Source organism: Procambarus clarkii, chromosome 50, assembly GCF_040958095.1.
Source record: "Procambarus clarkii isolate CNS0578487 chromosome 50, FALCON_Pclarkii_2.0, whole genome shotgun sequence".
In the NCBI taxonomy this organism is placed as follows: Eukaryota; Metazoa; Arthropoda; class Malacostraca; order Decapoda; family Cambaridae; genus Procambarus; species Procambarus clarkii.
The window spans coordinates 28,641,256-28,657,064 of record NC_091199.1 but is presented as its reverse complement, the minus strand read 5'-3'; the positions used below and the strand labels follow the sequence as shown (position 1 = coordinate 28,657,064).

The 15,809-nt window shown below is 44.7% G+C and overlaps 1 protein-coding gene across 1 annotated transcript in view; it reads left to right on the top strand.

Annotated features, from left to right (window-relative positions):
• The first annotated feature begins 694 nt into the window (after positions 1 to 694).
• Positions 695 to 15,809, top strand: part of LOC123748063 (golgin subfamily A member 6-like protein 25) — a 95,059-nt gene continuing 79,944 nt past the window's right edge. The window contains exon 1 of the mRNA XM_069303747.1: positions 695 to 904. Within this exon, the coding sequence (XP_069159848.1) occupies positions 739 to 904 (166 nt within the window). The 5' untranslated portion in view covers positions 695 to 738. The remainder of the gene's footprint in view (positions 905 to 15,809) is intronic.

Genomic DNA, 15,809 nt, shown 5'->3' with positions numbered 1-15,809 from the left:
TCAGAAAACTTCTGTTTTAAATGAACAAAATGTTAAAACTGATGAATGTGTCCTATGGGTCAGCCACTGGATAGAATGGACTTGGTCTTTGGACGTGTTGCTAAGGTAAGTGAAGCGTAGCACTCTAAACCTCTCCTACTCGGGCTTTGTTGTACTTGTTGTATTACAGTTTAACTATTCTCACGTTCACATTCTTTGTCGGATCTTGTCTTAAAAATTTTGAAGAGAGGTGGCTTCTGCAACTTCTTCCAGTGCATACTACTTGTTGACTACACATACAGAGTATGAGTATGTCCTTATCTTTTTCTATTAATTTGTGTTTCTATCCTCAACTTAGGTTCTATTAATCTTTCTCTCATTAAAAACAAGCTGTCCCTGTTCACCTTGTACATTACACTCAGTATTTGATGTTATGATCAAATCCTCTCAGTTAGTTATAACCTCCCTGGTTGTGAGGCGCAGTTCTCTTAACTCTCATAGCTTAACCTTCTTATTAACAGATCTCTACATTCTTTCTTATTCTTTTATGCTCATTATTCTCACAGGACTTCTCCTCTTTGTAAAATCATGTATAAGAACTGGCCATATTGAAGGAGAGTTTCCTGGTGATTCAACGCCCCACTACCTATCAGTGTGGGCGGTGAGCGCGGGTGTACTTAGTGCGTGGTGGCCAGCCAGCCAGCCAGCAGTCATGCAGGGTGTTGGTTAGTGTGTAGTGTGAGTGTGGTGGTGAGAGTCATGTCTGTCTGTCTGCTGCCTCTCCTCTGTGTCCTGGTGGTCTGGTCGGCCGCCTTCCCGGAGGCCACCATGGGCCACACAGAGGAGTTGGACCTGACAGCGACCGTCATTATTAACCAGATTGCTATACACCAGCTGCAGGAGGAGCAGCGAGGCGTCCAGGAAGGTGAGAGTAAGAGCAAAGTTATGTTCACAGTTCCTTGTGACTTATTTAATGAGTTAGAAAACTGAATATTAGCGGCATATATATAAAAATCACGATAAGGCACCAGTACACACCATAAGGCACCAGTACACACCATAAGACACCAGTACACACCATAAGGCACCAGTACATACCATAAGGCACCAGTCCACACCATAAGGCACCAGTACACACCATAAGGCACCAATACACACCATAAGGCACCAGTACACACCATAAGACACCAGTACACACCATAAGGCACCAGTACATACCATAAGGCACCAGTCCACACCATAAGGCACCAGTACATACCATAAGGCACCAGTACACACCATAAGGCACCAATACACACCATATGACACCAGTACACACCATAAGGCACCGGTACGCACCATAAGGCACCAGAACACACCATAAGGCACAAGTATACACCATAAGGCACCAGTACACACCATAAGGCACCAGTACACGCCATAAGGCACCAGTACACACCATAAGGCACCGGAACACACACCATAAGGCACCAGAACACACGCCAAAAGGCACCAGTACACACCATAAGGCACCAGTACACACCATAAGGCACCAGTACACACCATAAGGCACCAATACACACCATAAGGCACCAGTACACACCATAAGACACCAGTACACACCATAAGGCACCAGTACATACCATAAGGCACCAGTCCACACCATAAGGCACCAGTACATACCATAAGGCACCAGTACACACCATAAGGCACCAATACACACCATATGACACCAGTACACACCATAAGGCACCGGTACGCACCATAAGGCACCAGAACACACCATAAGGCACAAGTATACACCATAAGGCACCAGTACACACCATAAGGCACCAGTACACGCCATAAGGCACCAGTACACACCATAAGGCACCGGAAACACACACCATAAGGCACCAGAACACACGCCAAAAGGCACCAGTACACACCATAAGGCACCAGTACACACCATAAGGCACCGGAACACACACCATAAGGCACCAGAACACACGACATAAGGCACCAGTACACACCATAAGGCACCAGTACACACCATAAGGCACCAGTACACACAATAAGGTACGAGTACACACCATAAGGCACCAGTACACACCATAATGCACCAGTACACATCATATGGCACCAGTACACACCATAAGGCACCAGAACACACACCATAAGGCATCGGTACACACCATAATGCACCAGTACACACCAAAATGAACCAGTACACACCGTAAGGCACCAGTACACAATAAGGCACCATTACACACCATAAGGCACCAGTACACACCATAAGACACCAGTACACTCCATACGGCACCAGTACACGCCATAAAGCACCAGTACACACCATAAGGCCCCAGTACACACCATAAGGCACCTGTACACACCATAAGGCACCGGTAAACACCATAAGGCACTGAAACACACAATAAGACACCAGTGCGCATTATAAGGCAACAGTACACAGTATAAGGCACCAGTACACACTATAAGGCACCAGTACACTCCATAATGCACCCGAACACACCATAAGGCACCAGTACGCACCAAAAGGCACCAGTACACACCATAATGCACCAGTCCACACCATAATGAACCAGAACACACCATAATGCACCAGTACACAGTATAAGGCACCAGAACACACCATTAGGATCCAAAACACCCCATAAGGCACCTGCACGCACCATAATGCACCAGTACACACCGTAAGGCACCAGTACAAACCATAATGCACCAGTACACATCATAAGGCACCAGTACACACCATAAGGCACCAGTACATACAATAAGGCAACAGTACACACCATAAGGCACCAGTACATACCATAAGGCACCAGTACACACCATAAGGCACGAGTACACACCATAAGGCACCAGTACACACCATAAGGCACCAGTACACACCATAAGGCACCAGTACACACCAAGAGGTACTAGTACACACCATAAGGTACCAGTACACACCATAAGGCACCAGTACACACCTTAAGGCAACAGTACACAGTATAAGGCACCAGTACACACCATAAGGCACCAGTACACAACATAAAGTACCAGTATACACCATAAGGCACCAGTACATACCATAAGGCACCAGTACACACCAAAAGGTACCAGTACACACTATAAGGCACCAGTACACAGTATAAGGCACCAGTACACACTATAAGGCACCAGTACACACCATAAGGCACCAGTACACACTATAAAGCACCAGTACACACTATAAGGCACCAGTACACACCATAAGGCACCAGTACACAGTATAAGGCACAAGTACACACTATAAGGCACCAGAACACACACCATAAGGCACCAGTACACACCATAATGCACCAGTACACACCAAAATGAACCAGTACACACCGTAAGGCACCAGTACACAATAAGGCACCATTACACACAATAATGCACCAGTACACACAATAAGGCACCAGTACACACCATAAGACACCAGTACACTCCATACGGCACCAGTACACGCCATAAAGCACCAGTACACACCATAAGGCCCCAGTACACACCATAAGGCACCTGTACACACCATGAGGCACCGGTAAACACCATAAGGCACTGAAACACACAATAAGACACCAGTGCGCATTATAAGGCAACAGTACACAGTATAAGGCACCAGTACACACTATAAGGCACCAGTACACACCATAAGGCACCAGTACACTCCATAATGCACCCGAACACACCATAAGGCACCAGTACGCACCAAAAGGCACCAGTACACACCATAATGCACCAGTACACACCATAATGAACCAGTACACACCATAATGCACCAGTACACAGTATAAGGCTCCAGTACACACCATTAGGATCCAAAACACCCCATAAGGCACCTGCACGCACCATAATGCACCAGTACACACCGTAAGGCACCAGTGCACACCATAATGCACAAGTACACATCATAAGGCACCAGTACACACCATAAGGCACCAGTACATACAATAAGGCACCAGTACACACCATAAGGCACCAGTACATACCATAAGGCACCAGTGCACACCATAAGGCACCAGTACACACCATAAGGCACCAGTACACACCAAGAGGTACTAGTACACACCATAAGGTACCAGTACACACCATAAGGCACCAGTACACACCTTAAGGCAACAGTACACAGTATAAGGCACCAGTACACACCATAAGGCACCAGTACACAACATAAAGTACCAGTATACACCATAGGGCACCAGTACATACCATAAGGCACCAGTGCACACCAAAAGGTACCAGTACACACTATAAGGCACCAGTACACAGTATAAGGCACCAGTACACACTATAAGGCACCAGTACACACTATAAAGCACCAATACACACTATAAGGCACCAGTACACACCATAAGGCACCAGTACACAGTATAAGGCACAAGTACACACTATAAGGCACCAGTATACACCATAAGGTACCAGTACACACCATAAGGTACCAGTACACACCATAAGGCATACGTACACACCTTAAGGCACAAGTACACACCATAAGGCACCAGTACACACCATAAGGCACCAGAACACACCAAAAGACACCAGAAAACACCATAAGGCACCAGTAAACACTATAAGGCACCAGTACGCACCATAAGGCACCAGTACACACCATAAGGCAACAGTACACACCATAAGGCACCAGTACATACCATAAGGCACCAGTACACACTATAAGGCACCAGTACACACCATAAGGCACCGGTACACACCATAAGGCACCAGTACACACCATAAGGCACCAGTACACACCAAAAGGTACCAGTACATACCATAAGGTACCAGTACACACCGTAAGGCTCCAGTACACACAATAAGGCACCAGTACACACCATAAGGCACCAATACACACAATAATGCACCCGTACACACCATAAGGCACCAGTTTAAACCATAAGGCACCAGTACACATGATAGAGCACCAGTACACACCATAATGCACCAGTACACACCATAAGGCACCAGTACACACCATAAGGCACCAGTACACACCATAAGGCACCAGTACACACCATAAGGCTCCAGTACACACCATAAAGTACCAGTACACACCATAAGGCACCAGCACCAGTACACACCATGAGGCACCAGTACACACCATAAAGAACTAGTATACACAATAAGGCACCAGCACCAGTACACACTATAAGGCACAAGTACACACTATAAGGCACCAGTACACATCATAAGGCATCAGTACACACTATAAGGCCCCAGTACACACTATAAGGCATCAGTACATAGTATAAGGCACCAGTACACACTATTTGGCCCACGTACACACTATAAGGCACCAGTACACACCATAAGGCACCAGAACACACTATAAGGCACCAGTAAACACTATAAGGCACCAGTACGCACCAGTACACACAATAACCAAAGTACACACCATAAGGCACCAGTACACACTATAAGGCACCAGTACACACTATAAGGCACCAGTACACACCATAAGGCACCAGTACACACCATAAGGCACCAGTACACACCATAAGGCACCAGTAAACACTATAAGGCACCAGTACGCACCATAAGGCACCAGTACACACTATAAGGCAACAGTACACACCATAAGGCACCAGTACATACCATAAGGCACCAGTACACACTATAAGGCACCAGTACACACCATAAGGCACCAGTACATACCATAAGGCACCAGTACACACCATAAGGCACCAGTACACACCAAAAGGTACCAGCACTTACCATAAGGTACCAGTACATACCATAAGGCACCAGTACACCATAAGGCACCAGTACATACCATAAGGCACTAGAACACACCATAAGGCACCAGTACACACCATAAAGCACCAGTACACACCATAAGGCCCCAGTACACACTATAAGGAACCAGTACACACCATAAAGCACCAGTATATACCATAAGGCACCAGTACACACCATAAGGCACCAGTACACACCATAAGCCACCAGTACACACCATAGGGCACACTACGCACCATAAGGCACCAGAACACACCATAAGGCACCAGTACACACTATAAAGCACCAGTACACACCATAAGGCCCCAGTACTCACCATAAGGCACCAGTACACACCATAAGGCACCGGTACACACCATAAGGTACGAGTACACACTATAAGGCACCAGTACACACAATAAGGCACCAGTATACACAATAAGGTACACGTACACTCCATAAGGCACCGGTACACACCATAATGCACCAGTGCACACAATAAGGTACGAGTACACACTATAAGGCACCAGTACACGCCATAAGGCACCAGTACACACCATAAGGCACCAGAACACACACCATAAGGCACCACAACACACCATAAGGCACCAGTACACACAATAAGGTACGAGTACACACCATAAGGCACCAGTACACACCATAATGCACCAGTACACATCATATGGCACCAGTACACACCATAAGGCACCAGAACACACACCATAAGGCACCAGTACACACCATAATGCACCAGTACACACCATAATGCACCAGTACACACCGTAAGGCACCAGTACACAATAAGGCACCAGTACACAATAAGGCACCAGTACACACAATAAATAACCAGTACACACCATAAGGCACCAGTACACTCCATAAGGCACCAGTACACTCCATACGGCACCAGTACGCACCATAAGGCACCAGAACACACCATAAGGCACCAGTACACACCATAAAGCACCAGTACACACCATAAGGCCCCAGTACTCACCATGAGGCACCTGTACACACCATAAGGCACCGGTACACACCATAAGGTACGAGTACACACTATAAGGCACCAGTACACACCATAAGGCACCAGAACACACACCATAAGGCACCAGTACACACCATAATGCACCAGTACACACCATAATGCACCAGTACACACCATAAGGAACCAGTACACTCCATACGGCACCAATACACACCATAAGGCACCGGTACACACCATAAGGCACCAGTACACACCATAAGGCACCGGTAAACACCATAAGGCACCGGTACACACCATAAGTCACCGGTACACACCATAAGGCACCAGTACACACCATAAGGCACCGGTAAACACTATATGGCACTGAAACACACCATAAGGCACTGAAACACACCATAAGGCACTGAAACACACCATAAGACACCAGTGCGCATTATAAGGCAACAGTACACAGTATAAGGCACCAGTACACACAATAAGGCACCAGTACACACCATAAGGCACCAGTACACTCCATAATGCACCAGTACACACCATACGGCACCAGTACACACCAAAAGGCACCAGTACACACCATAATGCACCAGTACACACCATAATGAACCAGTACACACCATAATGCACCAGTACACAGTATAAGGCACCAGTACACACCATTAGGCACCAATACACCCCATGAGGCACCTGCATGCAACATAAAGCACCAGTACACACCGTAAAGCACCAGTACACACCATAATGCACCAGTACACATCATAAGGCACCAGTACACACCATAGGGCACCAGTACATACAATATGGCACCAGTACACATCATAAGGCACCAGTACATACCATAAGGCACCAGTACACACCATAAGGCACCAGTACACACCATAAGGCACCAGTACACGCCATAAGGCACCAGTACTCACATAAGGCACCAGTACACGCCATAAGGCACCAGTACTCACCATGAGGCACCTGTACACACCATAAGGCACCGGTACACACCATAAGGTACGAGTACACACTATAAGGCACCAGTACACACCATAAGGCACCAGAACACACACCATAAGGCACCAGTACACACCATAATGCACCAGTACACACCATAATGCACCAGTACACACCATAAGGAACCAGTACACTCCATACGGCACCAATACACACCATAAGGCACCGGTACACCACCATAAGGCACCAGTACACACCATAAGGCACCGAGTAAACACCATAAGGCACCGGTACACACCATAAGTCACCGGTACACACCATAAGGCACCAGTACACACCATAAGGCACCGGTAAACACTATATGGCACTGAAACACACCATAAGGCACTGAAACACACCATAAGGCACTGAAACACACCATAAGACACCAGTGCGCATTATAAGGCAACAGTACACAGTATAAGGCACCAGTACACACAATAAGGCACCAGTACACACCATAAGGCACCAGTACACTCCATAATGCACCAGTACACACCATACGGCACCAGTACACACCAAAAGGCACCAGTACACACCATAATGCACCAGTACACACCATAATGAACCAGTACACACCATAATGCACCAGTACACAGTATAAGGCACCAGTACACACCATTAGGCACCAATACACCCCATAAGGCACCTGCATGCAACATAATGCCCCAGTACACAACCGTAAGGCACCAGTACACACCATAATGCACCAGTACACATCATAAGGCACCAGTACACACCATAGGGCACCAGTACATACAATATGGCACCAGTACACATCATAAGGCACCAGTACATACCATAAGGCACCAGTACACACCATAAGGCACCAGTACACACCATAAGGCACCAGTACACGCCATAAGGCACCAGTACTCACCATAAGGCACCAGTACACACCAAAAGGTACCAGTACACACCATAAGGTACCAGTACACACCATAAGGCTCCAGTACACACCTTAAGGCAACAGTACACAGTATAAGGCACCAGTACACACCATAAGGCACCAGTACACAACATAAAGTACCAGTATACACCATAAGGCACCAGTACCATACCATAAGGCACCAGTACACACCAAAAGGAACCAGTACACACTATAAGGAACCAGTACACAGTATAAGGCACCAGTACACACTCTAAGGCACCAGTACACACCATAAGGCACCAGTACACACTATAAAGCACCAGTACACACTATAAGGCACCAGTACACACCATAAGGCACCAGTACACATTATAAGGCACAAGTACACACTATAAGGCACCAGTATACACCATAAGGTGCCAGTACACACCATAAGGTACCAGTACACACCATAAGGCAACAGTACACAACATAAGGCACCAGAACACACCAAAAGGCACCAGAAAACACCATAAGGCACCAGTACACACCATAAGGTACCAGTACACACTATAAGGCTCCAGTACACACTATAAGGCACCAGTACACAGTATAAGGCACAAGTACACACTATAAGGCACCAGTATACACCATAAGGCACCAGTACACAGTATAAGGCACAAGTACACACTATAAGGCTCCAATACACACCATAAGGCACCAATACACACCATAAGGCACCAGTACACAATATAAGGCACCAATACACACAATAATGCACCCGTAAACACCATAAGGCACCAGTTCACACCATAAGGCACCAGTACACATGATAGAGCACCAGTACACACCATAATGCACCAGTACACACCATAAGGCACCAGTACACACCGTAAGGCACCAATACACACCATAAGGCACCAGTACACACCATAAGGCTCCAGTACACACTATAAAGTACCAGTACACACCATAAGGCACCAGCACCAGTACACACCATGAGGCACCAGTATACACCATAAAGTACCAGTATACACAATAAGGCACCAGCACCAGTACACACTATAAGGCACAAGTACACACTATAAGGCACCAGTTTCACACTATAAGACACCAGTACACACTATAAGGCACCAGTACACATCATAAGGCACCAGTACACACTAGAAGGCACCAGTACACACTATAAGGCATCAGTACATAGTATAAGACACCAGTACACGCAATTTGGCACAAAGTACACACTATAAGGCACCAGAACACACTATAAGGCACCAGTAAACACTATAAGGCACCAGTACGCACCATAAGGCACCAGAACACACCATAAGGCTCAAGTTACACACCATAGGCACCAGTACACACTATAAGGCACCAGTACACACTATAAGGACACCAGTACACACCATAAGGCAACAGTCCACATTATAAGGCACCAGTACATACCATAAGGCACCAGTACACACAATAAGGACACCAGTACACACCATAAGGCACCAGTACACACAATAAGGCACCAGTCCACATCATAAGGCACCAGTACACACTATAAGGCACAAGTACACACCAAAAGGTACCAGTACACACCATAAGGTACCAGTACACACCATAAGGCACCAGTACACACCTTAAGGCAACAGTACACAGTATAAGGCACCAGTACACACCATAAGGCACCAGTACACAACATAAAGTACCAGTATACACCAAAAGGCACAGTACATACCATAGGGCACCAGTACACACCAAAAGGTACCAGTACACACTATAAGGCACCAGTACACATTATAAGGCACCAGTACACACCATAAGGCACCAGTACACACTATAAAGCACCAGTACACACTATAAGGCACCAGTACACATCATAAGGCACCAGTACACAGTATAAGTACAAGTACACACTATAAGGCACCAGTATACACCATAAGTACTAGTACACACATAAGGTACCAGTACACACCATAAGGCATACGTACACACCTTAAGGCAACAGTACACAGTATAAGGCACCAGTACACACCATAAGGCACCAGAACACACCAAAAGGCACCAGAAAACACCATAAGGCACCAGTACACACCATAAGGTACCAGTACACACCATTAGGCTCCAGTACACACAATAAGGCACCAGTACACATCCTAAGGCACCAGTACACACTATAAGGCACCAGTACACACCATAAGGCACCAGTACACACCATAAGGCACCAGTACACTCAATAAGGCTCCAGTACACACCATAAAGTACCAGTACACACCATAAGGCACCAGCACCAGTACACACCATGAGGCACCAGTACACACCATAAAGTACCAGTATACACAATAAGGCACCAGCACCAGTACACACTATAAGGCACCAGTACACACCATAAGGCACCAGAACACACTATAAGGCACCAGTAAACACTATAAGGCACCAGTACGTACCATAAGGCACCAGTACACACCATAAGGCATAAGTACACACCATAAGGCACCAGTACACACTATAAGGCACCAGTACACACTATAAGGCACCAGTACACACCATAAGGCACCAGTAAACACCATTAGGCACTAGTACACACCATAAGGCACCAGTATACACCATAAGGCACCAGGACACACCATAAGGCACAAGTACACACCATAAGGCACCAGTACACACCATAATGCATCAGTACACACCATAAGGCACCAGTACACTCAATAAGGCAAAAGTACACACTATAAGGCACCAGTACACACCATAGGGCACCAGGACACACCATTGGCACTAGTACACACCATAAGGCACCGGTACACACCATAAGGCACCAGTACACACCATAAGGCACAAGTACACATCATAAGGCACCAGTACACACCATAATGCATCAGTATACACCATAAGGCACCATACACACCTAAGCACCAGTAACACACATAAGGCACCAGTGCACAATGTAATCTCTAGAGCTGAACTCATCATAGAAACATGTAGTAAATATCTTAATGATGGCAACTGTTTACAGGTGTGAGAGTATGCTGATGGTGATAGCCAACATGACTGAAGGTAAGGAGTCTTTATAGAGTCGACTTGTCGATTTGCTTGTCTGTCAGTTTCCTCACTCGATTCATGTCTGTTTGACTTCACTCAAGATTTTAGCACAGACTACAGAAAAGTGCACTCTGTACCTTTTGTGTACCTGTTGAACACTTTTGTTCTACACTAAAGTATACAACAATAATTTTGTTAAAAAACTATTCTCTTGTTCCAAGCGCCATTATGTCGCCAATTTGTTAATGAAACTTGGGATTGAACTATTCAGTCTTTTTCGCCTTCAGCATCAAGCACTGCCTGTCATCCACAGACGATAGTACCTATAGCGTCTATGGATTGACGAAAATAGTATCTATAACCACTAATGATGGACAGAAATTACCAATACTTACAATGGATGGACGAGTATAGTACCTATAGTTACTATGAATGGACGAGCAAACTACCAATACTTACTATTGATGGACGAGCATTTTACCAATAGTTACTATAAATGGACGAGTATAGTACCTATAGTCACTATAGATGGACAAGCATAGTACTTTTAGTCACTATGGACGGACACATATAGTAACTATAATAACAATGGATGAACGAGCATAGTTCCAATAGTCACTATGCATGACGTGCATAGTACCAATAGTAACTATGGATGGACATGCATAGTACCAAAAGTCACTATAGACGGACAGGCATAGTACTTATAGTCACTATGGATGGACGAGCATAGTACCTTATAGTCACTATGGATGGACGAGCATAGTACTTATAATCACTATGGATGGACGTGCATAATACCAAAAGTCACTATAGACGGCAGGCATAGTACTTATAGTCACTATAGATGAACGAGCATAGTTCCTATAGTCACTATGGATGGACGAGCATAGTACCTATAATCACTATGGATGGACGACCATACTAACTATAGTCATTATAGATAGACGAGCATAGTACTTATAGTCACTATGGATGGACATATATAGTAACTATAATCACTATGGATGAACGAGCATAGTTCCTATAGACACTATGGATGGACGAGCATAATACCTATAATCACTATAGATGGGCGCATATAGTACCTATAATTACTATGGATGGACGAGCATAGTACCTATAGTCACTATTAATGGACATATACAGTAATTATATTTCAATATGGATGGACATATATAGTACCTATCGTCACTATGGATTGATGAGCATAGTACCAATTGTCACTATAGATGGACGAGCAAAGTAACTATAGACACTATGGATGGACAAGCATAGTACCTATAGTCACTATGGATAAACGAGCATAGTACCTATAGTCACTATGGATGACGAGCATAGTACCTATAGTCACTACGGATGGAAGAGCATAGTACTTATAGTCACTATGGAAGACCATGCATAGTACCTATAGTCACTATTGATGGACGTATATGGTACTTATAGTCACTATGGATAGACGTACATAGTTCCTATAGTCACTGTGGACTGACCTGCATAGTATGTATAGTCACTATGAATGACGAACATAATATCTATATTCACTATATATGAACAAGCATAATACCTACTGTCACTCTAGATGGACGAGCATAGTACCTATAGTCTCTATTGATGCACGTATATAGTTACGATAGGGTTACGGCCCTACTGGAATGCAACCAGGGTTCTTCTCTGATGGTAGTAGAGTTGGGAATCCGGCCCCAAGTTAGTAGAGGCTTTCAAGGGGTGTGTTCCGTAACGCAAGTTAAACTAAAGGGGGAGGGATACAAATATTCCAATTTAAATATATATATTTTCCATCACCACGATAAATAAATATCAGTCACACGCGGGGTTATAACTACACTTATTATGTACAGATTCGTCTTCCTCTGAAGACACTGGATGCTCCACGGTGCTCTCTCTCTGGGTAGCCCTGGTTCCTTCTTCAGTGGCCCCGATGAATCCACTATGATTCTATGACGAATCTACCCTGGCCACAGGCCAGCCAAATCACAGTCCCACTGGTGCTTCGTCGCGGAGGCCTTCAACCACAATCCAGCCTGTAGCTGGCAGGTACGATCAGCTCCGCTGAGTAGGCCACTCCCACTCACGATACTAAGGTTGCGAGCCCTAGGCAGGAGCCTCGTGTGATCCCGCTGATCACTCTCCTCACTAAGCACCACAGTGGCTAGTCTCTTCCACCAGCCAGCCCCGGATAAGGCGATTCCCGACACTGCCACGTCACAGGCAGGTTAATACTCTCAACAGATTCGTCCGGGGGTGACTCACAGCTTCTTCAGCAGACTCGTGAAGAGACCTTGGCTGCCTTGGGTAGACTGATCCATCATCCAATACAGCAGTCCCAGGTCGACTCTGCAATCAGATACGTCATTAGTACTGGGACGCTCTAGGAACCTCACTTACAGGCTTAGACACAAACGTCCACCTATTTGCTCCATATGGCATTCACTGTCTAAGCGCCACCTCACCAGAGGTCAGCAGCGGCTATGTTATGAGGTGATTAAGACGGGATCCAGCACCTGTGGCCGGTATATCCCGTCCTCACTAGATGGCGTCGTCCATTTGGAGTGTGTTTCGGGAGCGGACTCACAGATGGCGTTTTTTCACTGCTCCGTGTTCCGTTGCTGCTGACTCGGGTCTGTAACGATAGTCATATGGGTTGACGGACATAGTACCTATAATAACTATGGATGGACGAGCAAAGAACCTATAGTCACTATGGATGGACATATATAGTTAATATGGTACCAATGGATGAATGCGCAGTGTATCTATAGTCTCTATAGATGTCAAGAATAGTGCTTATAGTTACAATAGATGGACGTACATAGTACCTATAGTCACTATGGATAGACGAGCATAGTACCTATAGTCACTATAGATGGACGAGCATAGTACCTATAGTCCATTATGGATGGGCGAGCATAGTACCTATAGTCACGATAGATGGACGAGCATAGTACCTATAGTCATTATGGATGGACGAGCATAGTATCTATATTCACTATGCATTAACATTGTGTGGGAAAACTCGACTCATATAATTCATTTAAATTGATGCTAGATTTCGATAGCGGCGAAGGACCACCACTTTTTAAAGGAAAAGTGGAAACTGGTAGAGCATGTGGTTTACTATTAAATCCATGAACTAGTGTCCTATGGATATTATTGATAATTATATCTTGAATATTAAAGGGACTGTAATTATCAATCAAATGTTCTCACCCAAAATGGGGGTTATATGTCAAAAGACTATTGTATTCCTGACATCATTTCAGTGTGGTTCGTTCACTGAAGTAAATCAAATAAGTAATTGCAGTTGGGCAATAATAATTAGAATCGAATTGACCTCAAGATACTTCGATAGACAGTATTACTACAGGGGTTAGTAACATGGGTCTCAATGGGAGATCATTAAAATGTCTACGTAAATAGTATCTACATTAATTTATACAGCTTAGCTGTGAATTGCGAGAGATGTGAATTAACTGCCACACTCCTGACGACAATATGCGTCTGACAAAATTGTTGCCTGAAGGTGGGACAGCCTAGTACCTCGCTTGATGCGGACCCGTGTGGGATATCTGGGGCTTGACTCAATTTATTAATTATTAAATAATGAAATCAATTACGAAGGACCACCCACTTTTAAGAAAAGAGGGAAACTAATAAAAGGTGATCATTAGAAACACAAGGAAGAACCAGTGTCTATGGATAAATATTAGGAAGCATAATCACTTAAATAATTAATGGGCTGTATGGTTAATTACCTAAGTCAGAGCCTCAAACACCTACATTGGGGGGGTATTGCTAGAACTTCATATACGTCTAGGAACTAGTGTGGTTCATGCACCATTTCATTGTTTGATAAATAATATTGTGACCAAATATTAAAGAATCAATAGGCAATTACCAATAGAAATTATAAAGATTATTAGCATTAGAAAGCAATCATCCAAATAACACATTTTATCTCCAGTGTACATGAAAGTATTCAATTTGATAGTATCATGAACAAGTAGCAAAAATTGAATAATTATGTGTACAAAAAGTCTTAGCTTTAAGACGATTTCTATGACATCATTCACGCCTCGTACTCGTGATCTCAGGAATTCCTCGTAGAAGCCCTTAGAGGTGAATAACACGAATGTAGGTAACAGCTCGTTGACTCCTCACATACGAGCTGTAATTTAAGGGATATTACGTAGCATTGAACTAGGCTACTTAAATCTCAATATTCATGAAATATAAATAAAAATTAGTGCGGTACTAACGTTGGATTTTTTGTAGTCG